Raw genomic sequence first — 15657 nt, forward strand, 5'->3', positions numbered from 1 at the left:
TTCCCCTTCTTTCACAGAGGTATTCAATGAATAAAATAAGACTTTACTATTTACGCTTCTAAATCAAATGGATTCTTTATAAGACATTTACTACTTCTAAACAAGAAAGCTTCCTTCTAAGCTAAATAAACAGTGCGTCTAAACTCTCTCTGTGCCGCACCATTAACGCAGCACATTTAAACCACACAAACAATGCTGCGCAGCGCCGCTCGCGTCAACAAGACACGTGCATACACGCAAACAATTCAACAGAACATTCGCCAGCGGCTCTGCGGAGCTCTCACAGCATGATGGATGTTCTTACCGGCTGCCTGTCCTGACTCAGTAGAGGTGCCTCCCATTTACCCGCTTCCGTCTACTAGGATCGCACACAGCTACTATTTAAACCCTCCTTGAGGATGCAGCACTGGGCTCTGTAATTAGGGTGATTACACCCAGCTTGCCAGAGGAGGCAGGACTGCCTGAGATCATTACACCTGTTGTCTATCCTATTAATTGGTGGTTTGTCTTTAAATGAAACATATTTGTAGCGTTTATGATTTCAATTTTGAATAAAGTTAAGATATTTTGTTATTCTATGTATCCATATCTATTAATATTCGACTACTTCTAATCTGTTTTTTATTTTATATTTATTAAAGCCCTAGGCTCTGTTTGACTTTACACCTCCCACTCGATCTTCCTGTCTCTTTTGGAACACTGGGAGATCGCTTTCTTTGAGGCAAACAATAAACCCCAGTCACACTTTCTGTTCTTCAGCAGGTAACAAGACGACCAGCCGCCGGACGTCTCTGTGCAGAATGGTGGCAGGGATCTTTTCACTTCTCTTAGAGGTTGGATTTAGTGTCTTCTGCTGGGCTCTTGTCACAGGGACAGGATAGCTTGGGAAAATCCTGATGTTGACATCTCTCACTATTCCTTTGCTATCTGGGTTGGTAAGCTTAAACTGTCCTCTTAGTGCGTTCTGGTCACACAGCCAGACTATGTCCCCAACAGTGACATTTCTCTGTGAAGTGTGCCATTTGTTCCTGATAAAGAGGTTTGGACCAGCTAGCTGGCTCCAGCTCCGCCAGAATTTGGCTACCTCTTCTTGCATTGCTCGGAGTCTCTTGTAGGGATAGCTTGAGAAGTCGAAGGTCCTGAAGTCCCCGCTTTGAGATCCTCGGCCCAGGAGGAGAGTATTTGGGGTGACATAGCGGATAAAGTCTTCTCTGCTCTGTATTCTGGCGTCGATCGGGCGCTCATTCGCCAAGTTAGCCGCTATGCTAAGGGTTGTTTGAAACTCAATATAGCTGAGCCCAGCTCCCCCTCCAAGACTCTGGAGTGCCCTCTTCACAGTCTTTACAGCAGCTTCTGCGGCACCATTCCTGTGTGGCGAGTCAGCCGGATGGATTTTCCACATCCATTCCGTTCCATTTCCTGCAGCCGTTTCTTCCAGGGCAACTTTGTTCTGGCTGTCAAGGAACCTATACAACTCTTCTAAGATCGGCTTTGCTCCAATGAAGTTGATTCCTGGGTCTGACCAGATTTTCTTTGGGTGCCCTCTGATTGCAGTAAATCTTTGATATGCCCTGAGGAACCCTTCAGTCGACACTGTGCTTACTAGCTCTGTGTGGATTGCTCTGCTGGCCATGCAACAGAAGACAACTCCCCAGACCTTCAGTGTTGTTCTTTTCTTGACGTCATCTTTCACATGATAGGGTCCAAAGAGGTCTACTGTTGTAAACTGAAATGGACAGGCAGTCTCTGTTCTTTCTGTTGGCAGGTCTCCCATAATTTGTTGACATATCTTTGCCTTGGCTTTTCTGCAGTTTATGCAGTCATCAACAATCTTTTGAGCAAGTTTTCTTCCTCGTATGATCCATGCCTTCTTTCTCACTTTAAGCAAGGTTCCAGCCACACCATCATGTCCAGCATTGTGCGCCTCTCGAGTCAGCAACATTGATACCCAGGTAAAATGTTGTCTTCATTGAAACCTTGGAATCTGCCCCCACAAAGCAAAAGCCCAGAGATCTTGTCCCTGTAGACTACGAGTCTGTCTGTGGTGGTGTTAGAGAATGATACACCTGCTTGGGCTGACAGTAAAATGTCTCGCAGGGCATCTTCTCGCTCCTTTACAGAGATGACTCCCGAAGAGGATACTGCCTCCCACTTTGACCTTTCCACAGATTTACTGGGTTTGATGAACTGTTTTGCTGCCCTCCAGATCCATGTAACTGTCTTAACCAATCGGCTCAGCACATTGAACTGCTTGACATTCACCAGGTTCTGGATAACTGACCCTGCAGGTGGTCTCCTCTCTGTTTGGATCGGGTTCTGCTTTTGCGGTGGTTCCTGTTTCTCTGCCTTCGCCCTCGTTAGTGCAGCAACAAAAGCCTTCCTTTGCAGCTTGTTGATGCCTTCTATGGCAGTGTCAGCGAGGTCCCTTGCAGATTTGATTGGCCACTCTTTCGCTGGCAAGTTCAGAAACTTTGGCCCATTTTGCCACCCTGAGTTCTCGTCCAGGTCTTGAGGGCTTGCTCCTCTGGTGATTATGTCAGCGATGTTGTATGGACCAGGAATCCACCACCAGTCAAGTATGTTTGAGTTGTTCTGGATTTCGCCGATCCGATTTGCAAAGCAAGTCTGGTAACCATAGCTTTCCCTTTGTATAGCACCAAGGACTGTTTGGCTATCAAATGAGGCGAAGCCTGCGAGCTAGTTCAGGCAGTCAACTCGAGCACTTATGCTGCATTCATACATAACGCCCCCTTGCCACTCTACAACCAACCAAACAGAGTCTCCTTAATACGCCTCTCTATTTAACCTGCCAGATCTCTCTCCATGCATTGCTTGCTGCTGCTATTGCTGCAGTCTACGTCGCTGCTGCTTGCTGCCCCACCACCACCCCAGCTTCCACCCCAGCTTCCACCTGTAGGCTCGGGGGTTAGTTATTTGATCATCACTCATCGTGCTATGTATATCTATGGAGTGATGATGCCCGAGCCTAGTCGCCAAACTTAACTATATGCTGCTTCTAATAAACATGTTAAAGGAACACGTGAGTTGTCTGACTGAACTAGATGATACCACCTTTTCACTTTGATACTACTGTGTAACTCAAAGTACTTTTTCAGGCGAGTGGAAAACACGGCTCCACACATCTCTGCTTTGACTGCATCACCTCTGTGGTCCAAAGGAGTCAGTTTGGCTTTGGATTCCACCAGCCTGACAATCGGGCCTTCGTCCATGTTCCATCTCAGATACAGTACTGCTCCGTAAGCATGCTCGCTTCCATCAGAGAGTGTGATTCCACAGGGTTGCTCTGTAAAGCCTGGGGGGGTTAGTGCCCTGCTGAACTTGACTTTGCAAAGTTGAGCATACTCCTCGAAAAGCTTGATTGCATCTTCCCTGAACCCATCTGAAAGTGCCATGTCCCATGTGTTCTTTACTGCACAACTTTTGCCTCTTGCCTCCTGGAAAGCCCGCCGCACCAGAATGGCTCCTTTCTGTTTAGCAGGAGATACCAGTCCAACTGGGTCATATATATAGTCCTGACACTTGGCTCAGCAGTTCTCTTCTTGTCAGAGGGTTTGGTGTCTGGGCTCGGATTTCCTCCTTTAGAAGGTTTTGACCAAGTCGCATCTTTTTCTTTCTCCTGGAATTTTTTTTCTCCAACCATGACATGGAGTTTGTCCTCTTCCACCATGTGGCCCAAACCAAGTGCCTTATTGTTCTCCTCACACATTTGGTTTGGTAGAACCATGGTCTTCCTCTGATCCAATTCCAACTCGTTGTCGCATTTCTTCCTCCCACTTTGACCAGAGAACGCCCATGGCTTGAGCTCAAACCCTCCAGCCTTTAGGATCTGCTTCACATTTTCTGTGATGGTATACAGCTGCTCACGATTGTTGTGTGAAGTGAGTATGTCATCGACGTAGCTGTCCTGATTAAGTACCTGCCGCTCCTTTTCAAGGTGGGTGAAAGGAGGCAGGTTAGCTGTCTCCCGCATGGCTAGCTGTGTGATGCACCCTGCAGGTTTATCTCCGATGTTTACCCTGGTGACTGCATAGTCCTCCAGCTCTTGATCTTCGGAGTCCCTCCAAAACCTGCCGACAACCTGTTCGCTTGGTGGAGACTGCCTTCCAATGACCTCTTTGTCTTGGACAGCAGCTGCCCTCATTGACCGGGCAAAATGTGTCTTGGACATGTGAGCCGACCCAGTAACATCCTCAAAGAGTTCAGGGTGAGTTCCTCCAACAGTCTTCCCCAGAGGTCCGTCCCATAGGACTAGGTCTCCAACAGCTCTGATTCTTTGAAGTGCCAGTTGACCTTCTCTGTGGCTTATCAGAAGACTTATTTCCCTGGGTCTCTTCAGTTCACAGAGTGGTATGTCTGGAAACAGTTTTTGCAGTTGCTCTGGAGTTACACTTCCCTGAACATCTGCTATGCTGTCCAGACCATAACAAACCAATTGATGTGATTTGAGGGTGCCCTTGGGAGTATTCATTCTGATCTTTAGAAGGTATCTTCGGGTCTCCACGAAAACCTTCATCCCTCCAATTCCATGTATGACAAGCGTGATTTCTTCACTCCTTAGGTTCAGTTTCTTTGCAGCCTTGTGGGTTATATAGTTCGTGTCGGAGGCCAAATCAATTAATGTCCCAACTTTTTGTCCAGCATTGGCTGTGACTTCAAGAAGCACCATCAGCACCGGTGGTTCCTTTAATCCACTCTCCTCTAGAAGTCCTAACTGGTCTTTTCTATTGCTGAGGGTTCTTGACGCAGCATTTGAGAACACATCCTGACACTGTTTCGCCAATTCCTGTTTCGCCGAGGTAGCTTGTTGAGGAAGTCTTCTTGGTACTCTGTACATCTCCTGCTGTCTTTATTTCCCCCTGAACCAGGTCCGCTCTTATTCTGACTTTCTTGGCTTCTCCTGGCCTTGGTGTTGGGACATAGGTAGAAGTGATGGTCGGGAACATGCTCATTCCTGCAGTCTTGATTCTTACACAGAAAGCCAGGTTTGCAGTATGAGCTTCCATCATGGACCTCAAGACATCTCCTGCATGCTCCCAGCTTCCTCACTGCACTCTTCTTCTCTGTTAGCTCCAGCGCTCTAAACTTTCTGCAGAAGTAGCTTTCTCCTGTGTTTCTCGTCTCCACAGATTACACACCCTGCCTGGTCGTCGGTCATTTTGGTAGACTTGTTCCTGGCATGCCTTGGATCAGCCTTGGCCTCCATTCTGCATGGTTCCTCTTCCCTCAGTTGCTCGAGCTGCTCATATATGCTCTCTTGCTCTTTAAGGAAAGTCAGGAGACTGTCAAAGCGATTCTGTGTCGGACCAGAACGTTTTCTCTCAGTGGTATGACAAGCCATTCTTTCTTGAGGGTATCTGGGAGTTTACTCTCAATGGATTTGGTTACTAGTGGATTTTTTATAGCTCCTGTGTCCTCAAGGTCACTCAAATCTTGAAGAGCTTTTTCAACAGTTTGGATCAATGGCCATCTCCTCACTAGCCCTATGCTGCTGCTCTCCTGCCAGCTCTGTCTCTCCTTTACTCATCTTCTTCTTAAAATAAGAAGAGATGTCTGTTGACTTTCTCTTCATTTTCTGCAAATTGACATTACACACAGCAGTGATTAATAGTAGCCTACGCATTACACCAGCCCAGCATACCGACATCAGCTAACGTTAGCTTAGCAAGCTAAACTAACGCTAACTAGGATAGCCGCCAAAGTGTGTTTACAGACGAATTATACCTGAAGTCAAGCCAGCCTTTACTGAGCCCCGAGCCTGTTTTCCAGGTCTTCCAGCGTTTTTCTCGTTTTAATGCCATTGAACACACATTTTGGTCAGAATAACAGCTAAAGGTAAGCATATCTCCGTTTTTTGCTACCTAAAGCTAACACACTAAAACCTAAAGTGTTGTGGGGCTTAACAGGCAACGAACGTATACAACTTACCTTCTAGAAGTCTGGTGTATTTTTGTCAAGTCAGTAGAAAAGTCAGTAGAAAGAAACGTTTTGCTGCAACCTGCTGCTGTCTGTGCGAATCTCAGAGTGGTGCGCCGAGTATCAGAGTGTTACCATGGTAGCAGTGGGAGAGGGAGGGGCTGCAGTATGAGTGTTGGAAGCTCAAATCAAGCGACTCACTGGCTGTGTATTTGTTGTTAAATATCAGATAAACTACTACGCATACGTGACTGGCGAGGCGGTGTGCGTGGTGGGGGGGCCAGTGGGCCAAATATATCAGGGTGGCCATGGCCCCCCCTGGCCCCCCCTGCTGGCACCACTGGTCTAAGGACAGAGGGTGTCGTATTGCCATACTGATATTCTGTACACACTGTGAAGACCACTGAGACAAATGTAACATTTGTGATATTGGGCTATATAAATAAACATTGATTGATTGATTGATTGATTGATTGATTGATTGATTGATTGATTGATTGATTGATTGATTGATTGATTGATTTGTATGAACTATTTTAATACAAATACTCAGAAGTTTTAGTGGAGTTAATATACATATCCTTTGTTTAACCAGATAAAAGTCTCATTGAGATTAAAATCTCTTTTTGAAGAGTGACCTGGCAAAAAAATGAAAAATAAAAAATGAAATGAAAATCTGCTTTTTAACTTTGAGGAAATTAAAAGTTCTGAAAGTAAGATGCTGTTAAGGACAATAATGCACGTGGGTTTGAGGATTTGTTCTGCTTTGAACTATGACTAAAGCAGCGACGTGCAGTCAGGGGAGGCAGAGCCTCATGTCATACTCCAATGTAACGGAAAAACAACTAAAGAAAAACTAAATAATAATAAAATGTCTCCACTGATCTGTGTTGTAAGTGTGATTTCTGTATGATTCCAATCGCTTTTTATAGTCAAAATCAGCAAATTGGCCGAGCTCCGCTTCAACTACATGGGAGCGATGAGGAGTGAGGCAGGGACGAGCTCTGCCTCTCGTAAGCCCACAGTAACTGGCTGGAGCGCGGGCACTAATGTAGCGCGGGCACTTATTTTGTGAGCGCGCTCAAGCCAGTTACTGTGGGGTGAGGTGAGGCACAGATGAGATCTGCCTCACCTCAGAATGCATCACCCCACAGAAACTGTCTGGAAAGCGGGCCCTAAGCGCATGCCTGCACCATCTCACTGTATGTCACCAATGTAATGTTTGTAGATCCTTTTATTACATTTATCCTCACCATCCATAGTCTCTAAATAACTTATTTCACGTATATATGATATTTAGGCCCGCTGGACTCATCATACAACGGCAATGAAAAAAGCACCAGGGGAGGCAGCCATAACCTCTGCCGCATTGAAGGGGGCGCACGTGAGCCCACAGGTTCTTGTTGCTACTGTTATTCTACGCAGACGCAAACAACAAGCTAGACTTTTGAAACTAGAGGAAGATAAGGAGGACTTTTACAAAAATGTAATGGAGATTGTTGTCCAGAAGGATAGCATGGACTTCATCTTCAAGTCAAGGTAAGACCACAATTGTAATGAACATGGGATCTTACTAAGAAAGAACAATCCAATATTTAGATTTTGGGTATCCTTTTGTTGAACGGTCTGTTTAAAATGAATCGAAGCATCAGACTAAAAAAGCTTTTGAAAATAACCGAACATTTCGATTAAGGTCAAAATATAATATTTGTAAATCTGACTCTGAAAGAGTCAGTGCCTCACCAGCCATGAACCTCACCGCACGTCACTGGACTAAAGGCTTTTGTCGCAGAAAGTGAAATTGAGGTGTGAAATTGAGCTGGGGCCCTCAACCAAACTTGAACTTTTGAACTTTATAACTTTTGTGTGTGTGCTATTTCTCCCTATTTGCTTATGTAAGTTAAGTGTATGTGCAACACATGAGTGTATCCATCACCCTCATTATCAGGGTGAAAGCTAATCTGTTGAGGGGGCTGATTCTGGGACACATCGTCACATTTTCATTCTGGCGTTTTCCCCATTCATCCCCTTCCCTGAATCATAAGGAATCATCTTCACACACACACACACACACACACACACACACACACACACACACACACACACACACACACACACACACACACACACACACACACACACACACACACACACACACACACACACACACACACACACACACACACACACACACACGTATCACATGACCCAATATAGCTGCCTCCTGCACGGTGACTAAATTCATTGGGCGAGGAGAGAAATTGAGATTGTTGACCTTTACCAAACACACTGACACATTGGATTACACTTCACACCGTTGCATGCATACACACACACACACACACACACACACACACACACACACACACACACACCCACACACACACACACACACACACACACACACACACACACACACACACACACACACACACACCATGTATACATCACTTCAGGGGACATTACATTGACTTACATGCATTTCCTGGAGACTTATCCTAACCCCTTACCCTAACCATAACCCTAACCAAGTCTTCACCCTAAAATGAATGATTGCCCTCATGGGGACCTCCATTATGTCCCCATAAGGGAGGCGAGTCCCCACACGTGACTATGTAAACAGATGTAGGTCCCCACAAGGATAGTAGTGCTAGGCCACACACACACACACACACACACACACACACACACACACACACACACACACACACACACACACACACACACACCACCTCCTTTAAGGTTTGACAGAAGCACTATGAGTAAAGTCTAGACTAACTTTATCTGCTATTTACGCTCATGATTCTCTCATCTTACTGTGCTCATAGTGCCAAAGTAAATAATAATAATACTGCTTGTGTTAAAGTAATGTTCAGTAGGCTAAGTGTTGCAATCTTGACTATCATCACAAAGCATCATACAAATATGAATATCTGTAACCTTTGTTTTTGTGCCTGCTCACTAGCTTTTGCCATTTTTCGTTTTCCTTTGTGGTGTCCCTAGCGAACAAAGACAACAGTGAATCAACAGTACAAAAAAAACACACACACTTCTCTTTGATTGTTATTTTTGTTTTAAGCAAAACACTTTAATAATAAATGTTCCCATCGAAAAATACATCTTAAAGCATCAAAGTATTCCTTCATGTTCTTTGCAGAAACTCAGTCATTTTCCAGGTTGAATGGTATGGACTCACTAACATTAAGAGCTGACAAGAAATCAAGAAATAATGCTGATCACTTCCAGGTTGGATTGGTACTGTGTTGAACTGATCTCAGTATCCAAAAACAGCTTTAATATGTGAGATTAATTTATGCATGACAGTTTGATTGTCATCAATGTCTCTTTATGGTCTTACAACACATATATCCCACTGCAATCATATTAAATCCTTAGATTTATGGAAGGGGTTAGACAAAACAGGCATAGATTCCCATGTATTTTGGAAACAAAACATTTTTTATTAAGTGAGACATGTCCATAAAGGACTTTTTCACATTTAAATCCAAGCTCATCCTCATACATAAGGCAAACAGTCACACTGACAGAGACCAATTGCAGGTCAATGTGTAATGTAACAGGAGCCAACAAGAGGACAGAGACCTGAGGCTTCAAACAACACAAAGGGTTGTGTAGTGATTAGCCCTGGGGTTGTTTTTACCGTTCTCTGTGTCATGTTGGACAACTAGACAGACAGAAAAAGGCCATATTTTTGTACATACACACAGGCACTCATTTTAAGAAGGGAGAAGAGAGTCAAACTGTTCTTCTCAGTCAACAAAAACTAGATCACGCACCAAAAACCCACATCTGCAAAACAACATGATTAGGTTGTCTGTGAGAAAAGAAGACAAGACTGAAAAACATGGGGGCCAAAAAAGTCATTCCAACAGTTCATTTATTTCATTTACATTCAATCAAAGTTTCTCTTCTATTGCCACAAGCTGCCATTCACAGAATGATGCTCAATGAAAAGTAAAAACACAGCTAGTATAAAATACAGAGCCGTTTTTGATGCATGTATTTACAGTTATGAGTGGTATTTACAAGTGTGGGCAGTGGTAGTTTGCCGGCCTCTCTGGGATCAAAAAAGGTTTTGAATCTGAAGGAGAGAGGAGAGCTGCTCTTGGATGCAGTTCTTACGATCCTGTCATCTTGTTCTGCCTTAAGAATAATAACTTAAGCTCACTTAGTATCGATTTGCTTTCATTCGCCATTTAATTGATTCTTTTGATTGTCATTCCCTGTATGAATCCACATACCTACTTCTGGCATAATATATTACCAGTTGTATTCATGATACAATGCATGAAATAGTGAGGGACAATGTTAGCAGTGAGTGAGATGTGAGCACTTGCGGATATAGAAAATAGCTGTTGAGGAGTCACAACGCCTGCGTTGCTAACAGCTGTGATATCAAAAAACATCTGATGACTCCACCAGCTGTCTACATGTTCTGTCTCTATAATTTCATTATGTTGTTGTAGGTTTCTGCCTTTGTACCGTCAGTGTCAGAGTCAGTTTCTATGATCTGATCCCTGCTTTTCAAACCAGTACTAATAAGCAGCAGCTACTTCAAAAGTGAAATCCTGTCCTGCTCTACATCAACTCGACAGACCTTTGCTCTTCGGAGCTGCTCCGTGCTGTCTCGCCTGTCCCCTGCGTCAGTGTAGCGCCTCCTGCGAGTGAAGGAGGTTACTGAAAGGAATCAGGATCCAGGTTTTTGTCATAGGTGGAAAGAGCAAGGGGAGAAATCGGAAAGGAAAAAGGAATGGTGAAGGGAAGATTTCAGCCAAAAACAAAATGTAGAGAGAATGTTACAATGGAGAGGGAGAGAAGGTGGAGGAGGGATGGGATGTTGGGAAAGGAGGAGGACGAGGGGAAGGCTGGGTCATCAAAGCCTGGGGGGCACTCCAGCTCGAAGCAGTCGATGGAGGCGTCTTCATTGCCATAGTTGGCCCAGTATTCTTCTTGGTCCAGCTTGGGGAGAGCCACCTCATCGTCTGAAAGTTCATACTTAGTGGAGAGGGTTTCTGTGGGGTTCTTGGGAAGGTACTGAGGCTTTCCAGCCTTCCCCCCTTCTTTGCTCTTTTGGAACGAGGCCTTGGATGTAGATGCGGGCTTGTTCTTGGAGAACCACCAGCGGGTCTTGGTGCTGAAGGTGGTAGTGGTGCTTCCTGCCATTGAGCCGGGGTCAGGAACTGGGCAGAGGGCGAAGTCCATCTCCCGGAGGAATCTGAGGTCCTGGCCACGACGTTGGGATGGGGAGGTGCACATGAGCTCAGAGGAGGAGATGCGGGCCTTGCGGAACCACTCCCAGAGGGGGCGAGCCTCACAGCCGCAGGACCAGGGGTTACCGTTGAGGCGGAGGAACTGGATGCCCTGGGTGTCTCTCATGGCCTGGCCTGGCAGCTCGGCCAGGGAGTTGTTGAACAGGTAAAGGATGGTCAGGCGGCCCAGGTCACGGAAAGCCCGGCGGTTGACTTGCCTGACGCGGTTGTCGTGGAGAAGAAGGCGGTCTAGGTTGACTAGGCCTCTGAAGACGTTCTCAGAGAGAGCACGGATGCGGTTTCCATGCAGGAACAGATGGGATAGGTTGACCAGATCTGAGAACAGGTCATCCTGCAGAAAGTGGAGCTGATTCTCCTGGAGCAAAGTCAAAATACAACAAGATTCAGTGCTGGGGAAATGCACATGGGAAAAAAAGTTCTTCTGAGGCAAATTAAGGGATGTTTTCCCTCTGTATTGTAGCTGGTGTGTGGCTGAAATGCTGCATTGTGAGTGGGTTTACTAATTTTCAGTTATTTAACTGTTCTTTGAAGAGTTGATTTTGTCTTGGTCTTCTTTTATTTAGCCCTGTTTCTGATTTATGTTGGATTGTTTTGTTTTATTTGACTTGGAGCTAGAACTGCTGGTAAGAGGAAATGTGTGGGCATACAATACCTTTTGGGTAATGTAGATGTATACTGTTTGTTTGTATGTGTATTGAGTATTTGGCAGCCCCTACCTTTGCTATCATTCTCTGTCATTAATTCCCTACAAATAATCTGAAAGTATTCTGTTGTGCTTAATAAATAGTAAAATGGTAACAGAAATGTTTTATTTAATTTTCCACTGTTGAAACAGTACAAATATCTCTGTGTGTGTGGGTGTTCAGCCTGCATGTTGGCAACTAATACATTTGTCCATAAATCAATTCTGCAAGTAAAGTGTGTTTTATACAACAGGTTTATGTACAATCATGTGTCTATACTCATGCATAGCTATTAAATATGCATCTTTGCATGTGTGTGTTTATACGCGTGTGAGTGTGCATGCTGGTTTACCTGCAGGTAGAGGAACTGCAGGCTGTACAGCTTGTGGAAGAGGTCATGGGGGAGAGTGGCCAGCTTGCAGCGATGCATGTGCAGGCTCTGCAGCTTCTCCAAGCCCCTGAAGGCTCCACCTTCCAGACGCTGTAGCGGATTATCGCCCAGATCCAGCTCCTCCAGCACCCTGAGGTTACTGAAGGCCCCGGCTTCAATCCATGTGATGTTGTTGCCATAAAGCCAAAGCACCTGCACAGAGTGAAAAACAAATAACATGGTGAGAAAGACGAAAGACATAAAAACGTCTACAAATATTGCCAGTACATTTAACAGCTGCAAAAACACACACACTGCACCATCTTTACCTGTGTCTCAAAGCCGAAAGAGTCTGCACGCAGCTCTGTGATGCGGTTGTTCTGCAGGAAAACACGTTGTGAGTCATATGGCACACCGGCCGGCACTATGGTGAGGTTCTGAGACTGGCAGCTGACCGTCATGGGCGTAGGGTAACACACACACAGTCGAGGGCATGCCGACACCCCGCCCGGCTTCACCACCACCAGCCACAGAATCAGCCACAGAGTGAGTCCACCTGCAGGAAGATGGAGGAGGTTAATTCTCGAGGAGAAAAAGAAAAACGATTGAAGCTCAGGGTATAAGCTAAGGATCATTGTTGAGTGGTTAGTCCCCGAGATGCACACAAAAGAAAGACAGATTGATTCCAGCCTTCCTTTACTGTCTGTCTGTCAAACCTGTTGCTGTCGTCAGTGATTCTTTTGAACACTGCTGTGCTCTCACCCCTTACTTGTTGAAGGTTTCCAGAACTTTGGGATTCATATATAATTCACAAGATAAAATTACAGAAATCATTGACCCATAACTCCAGATCACTTTACAAAGGTCTCTAGGGCTTTTGTGACACAGTTACACAAATCTTGATTTTTGGCTAGATGAGTAAATCAACATAAATCTACTATAAAGATCTTTAAAAGACAAGAAACGTGAACTCCAAGAGCATCACTGCATTACATTAACCTGGTTTCCTAGTTCTCAGGCAATTTAGGATGTTTCCGTTTGCCACGCAGAGGGTGCGCGTAAAACCTGCAACCAGACCCGGATCAGTTTCGGTTCTTATCAATATTACAGCAGCATCTTGGCACAGCTCGGATAACGGTACACAAAGGGTGCGCTGCGGGAAAAGTGCATGCATTAAATAATGATGAAGTTCCCATTCATCTGTTGTACGCAAGATTTTCCAGGAGCTCACCTCCTGACCTCTTTACACGCTCTACTATTAGCTGCACTGAATACTGTTCGAGAAGGTTTCATGTGTCTTAAGGCAACATGAGATGAAGAACAAAGTAATATGAACATACATTATGTCATAATAAAATGCATTTCGAGTAAAGGTGAGCTAGCTCATTAGGGGATTAGATTAGGCTGTTTTGGCAAGCTGTAAAGGGTAGTTCAAACCAAAATAATTACTTGAATTACTTGTTTTAAATAGTTTTTTGTATAGATCATGATATCACATCAATTCACGGTTAAATTAGACTTTATAATTTAGATTTTACTGTGAAATCTTTTATCCTCTTAGTATTTAGTCCTTTCCCATCATGCTACATGCAAATGAAATTCACCCACGTTTAACAATAATGATTTAAACTTAAAATAAGTCTTGAACACATTGTAAATCTTGGTAGAACATTTAAAATACATGGAGAATCACCGTGCAAAAGCAAGTATTTAAATGCAGCTTACAATGACATTGACATATTTCTGTGACAGCCTACTGAAATATTGATTGTTACTTGAATCACTTCTTAAATCGTAAAACGTGCACACAAGTTTGTTAAGCTGCCTATGTCAATTAAATCACGGAAATACGTTCGCAAAGTCAAAGTCTCTCAGTCCTTTTACACAGCAGGTGCACCTGAGAGTAACTCACCATTAAAGTTGTGCGCTCTGGAGCGCCTCACGGTGCAGAGAGTCTCCATCTCGAACCAAAGCCGAAAGCGAGTTAGCCTGCGAGGCGTGGAAGTGCCTGCTACTGCTATCTCTGCTGAGGTTCAGAACTGGCGAGGAGTTGCTGCAGTTGAAGGCAGTGACGTGCTGGAGTACCGGGAGGCTGTTTATACCCGCGGCCGGGGCTTCGCCCACAGTCGTGGGCAGCGGAGGATCTTCTCGACGTCAGCCGGGAGGAGGGACGAGAGTCACCGGAGGAAGAGACAAGAAAGGCAGTGATGGGGCGGGCTTTCTTTCTGTCTTCATGAGGCTTACCTAAAACAGTAAACCATCACTCACTAGTACCAAGGGTTATTATATCAGTACAATAATTAAACACTCTATAAGATGAGAACAACCATTTCTTTATAAATGTAAGTAAACAATGCTTAATCTTGCAATTTTTAAAGACATGCAAATTAATTTCATCAGTTTGATTAGGTAACTCCTGTCTTCATCTTTAAGGACATTGCCAATATGGAGGAAGCCAACTGACTATAAAGAGGTGGGGTGCAGTTTTTGTGACAAAAAAACAAAAATATCTCTGAGATAAAGTATGAATATTTACTGCATAGCTAAAGGCTAGTCTTTGTGTGGATCCACCGTGGCTCACAAGGGGGTTGGAGGAGGACAGAAGGTGAACTTATTTGGCATTAAACCAAAGAATCATCTGTCTCATTCAGTGTAGGCACATTTTGGAAAGAAGCCGAGAGCCTCCTACATTTCAGCACAACAGATGAACATGTAAGCAAAGCCCAGCGGCAGAGCGAAATTATCCAACGCAGCATATGGGCTGATCACAATGTGTGAGGAGGAGAGGTGACACACAAATTATAATTTCAGTGGGACAACACACACTGACACTTCTCTCCAAGGAATTGTTAAAGCACCATAACACACACAATGTAAATAGCTGTTGTAATAGGTTAAAGTGGCATGCATTAAAGGTCACATATCATGCTATTTTTAGGCAATAGCATAGGTCTCAGATATATAAAAAATATAAAAAACATGTCTATGAAGTGTTTTGGTCAACAACAACAAAACAGATCACCCATTCTAGCCATGAATTCCTCTATTTCACTTCCTGTTACAACAGTGCTGATTCTGGGTATAAAGTGCTCTCTTGAGAATGAGACCCTGTGTCTCAATGATATTTTCACCTGTATAAATAAAGGCTAAAATAAAAAAAAAGCTTCTTTTCAAAACAAAAAACTGAAACTAAATAAAATAAGAGGGGCAGATACTGTCTAAAATGCTGCGGTGATGAAACGCAAGGATTATTAGATCAAGGATTATTAGATCAAGGATTATTTCTGAAACAGTATGGAGCTCAAAGGCTTGCTCTCTTGCCGGTTATACCAGAAGGTGTTTTATATCCTGCTTCTTCCCACACATGCTCTCCAGTACA

At 44.3% G+C, this 15657-nt stretch overlaps 1 protein-coding gene across 1 annotated transcript; it reads right to left on the reverse strand.

Moving 5' to 3' along the window:
- Nucleotides 1-9818: 9818 nt before the first annotated feature.
- Nucleotides 9819-14332, reverse strand: rtn4rl2b (reticulon 4 receptor-like 2b). Its single transcript, XM_034230762.1, has 4 exons — nucleotides 14191-14332; nucleotides 12608-12834; nucleotides 12261-12491; nucleotides 9819-11580 (listed from the first exon to the last, which is right to left on the reverse strand). The coding sequence occupies exons 1-4, from the start codon at nucleotides 14237-14239 to the stop codon at nucleotides 10723-10725; spliced, it is 1365 nt and encodes a 454-aa protein (XP_034086653.1). The 5' UTR covers nucleotides 14240-14332; the 3' UTR covers nucleotides 9819-10722.
- Nucleotides 14333-15657: the final 1325 nt, after the last annotated feature.

The sequence above is a fragment of the Gymnodraco acuticeps genome, unplaced genomic scaffold, assembly GCF_902827175.1.
Source record: "Gymnodraco acuticeps unplaced genomic scaffold, fGymAcu1.1, whole genome shotgun sequence".
NCBI classification, from domain to species: domain Eukaryota; kingdom Metazoa; phylum Chordata; class Actinopteri; order Perciformes; family Bathydraconidae; genus Gymnodraco; species Gymnodraco acuticeps.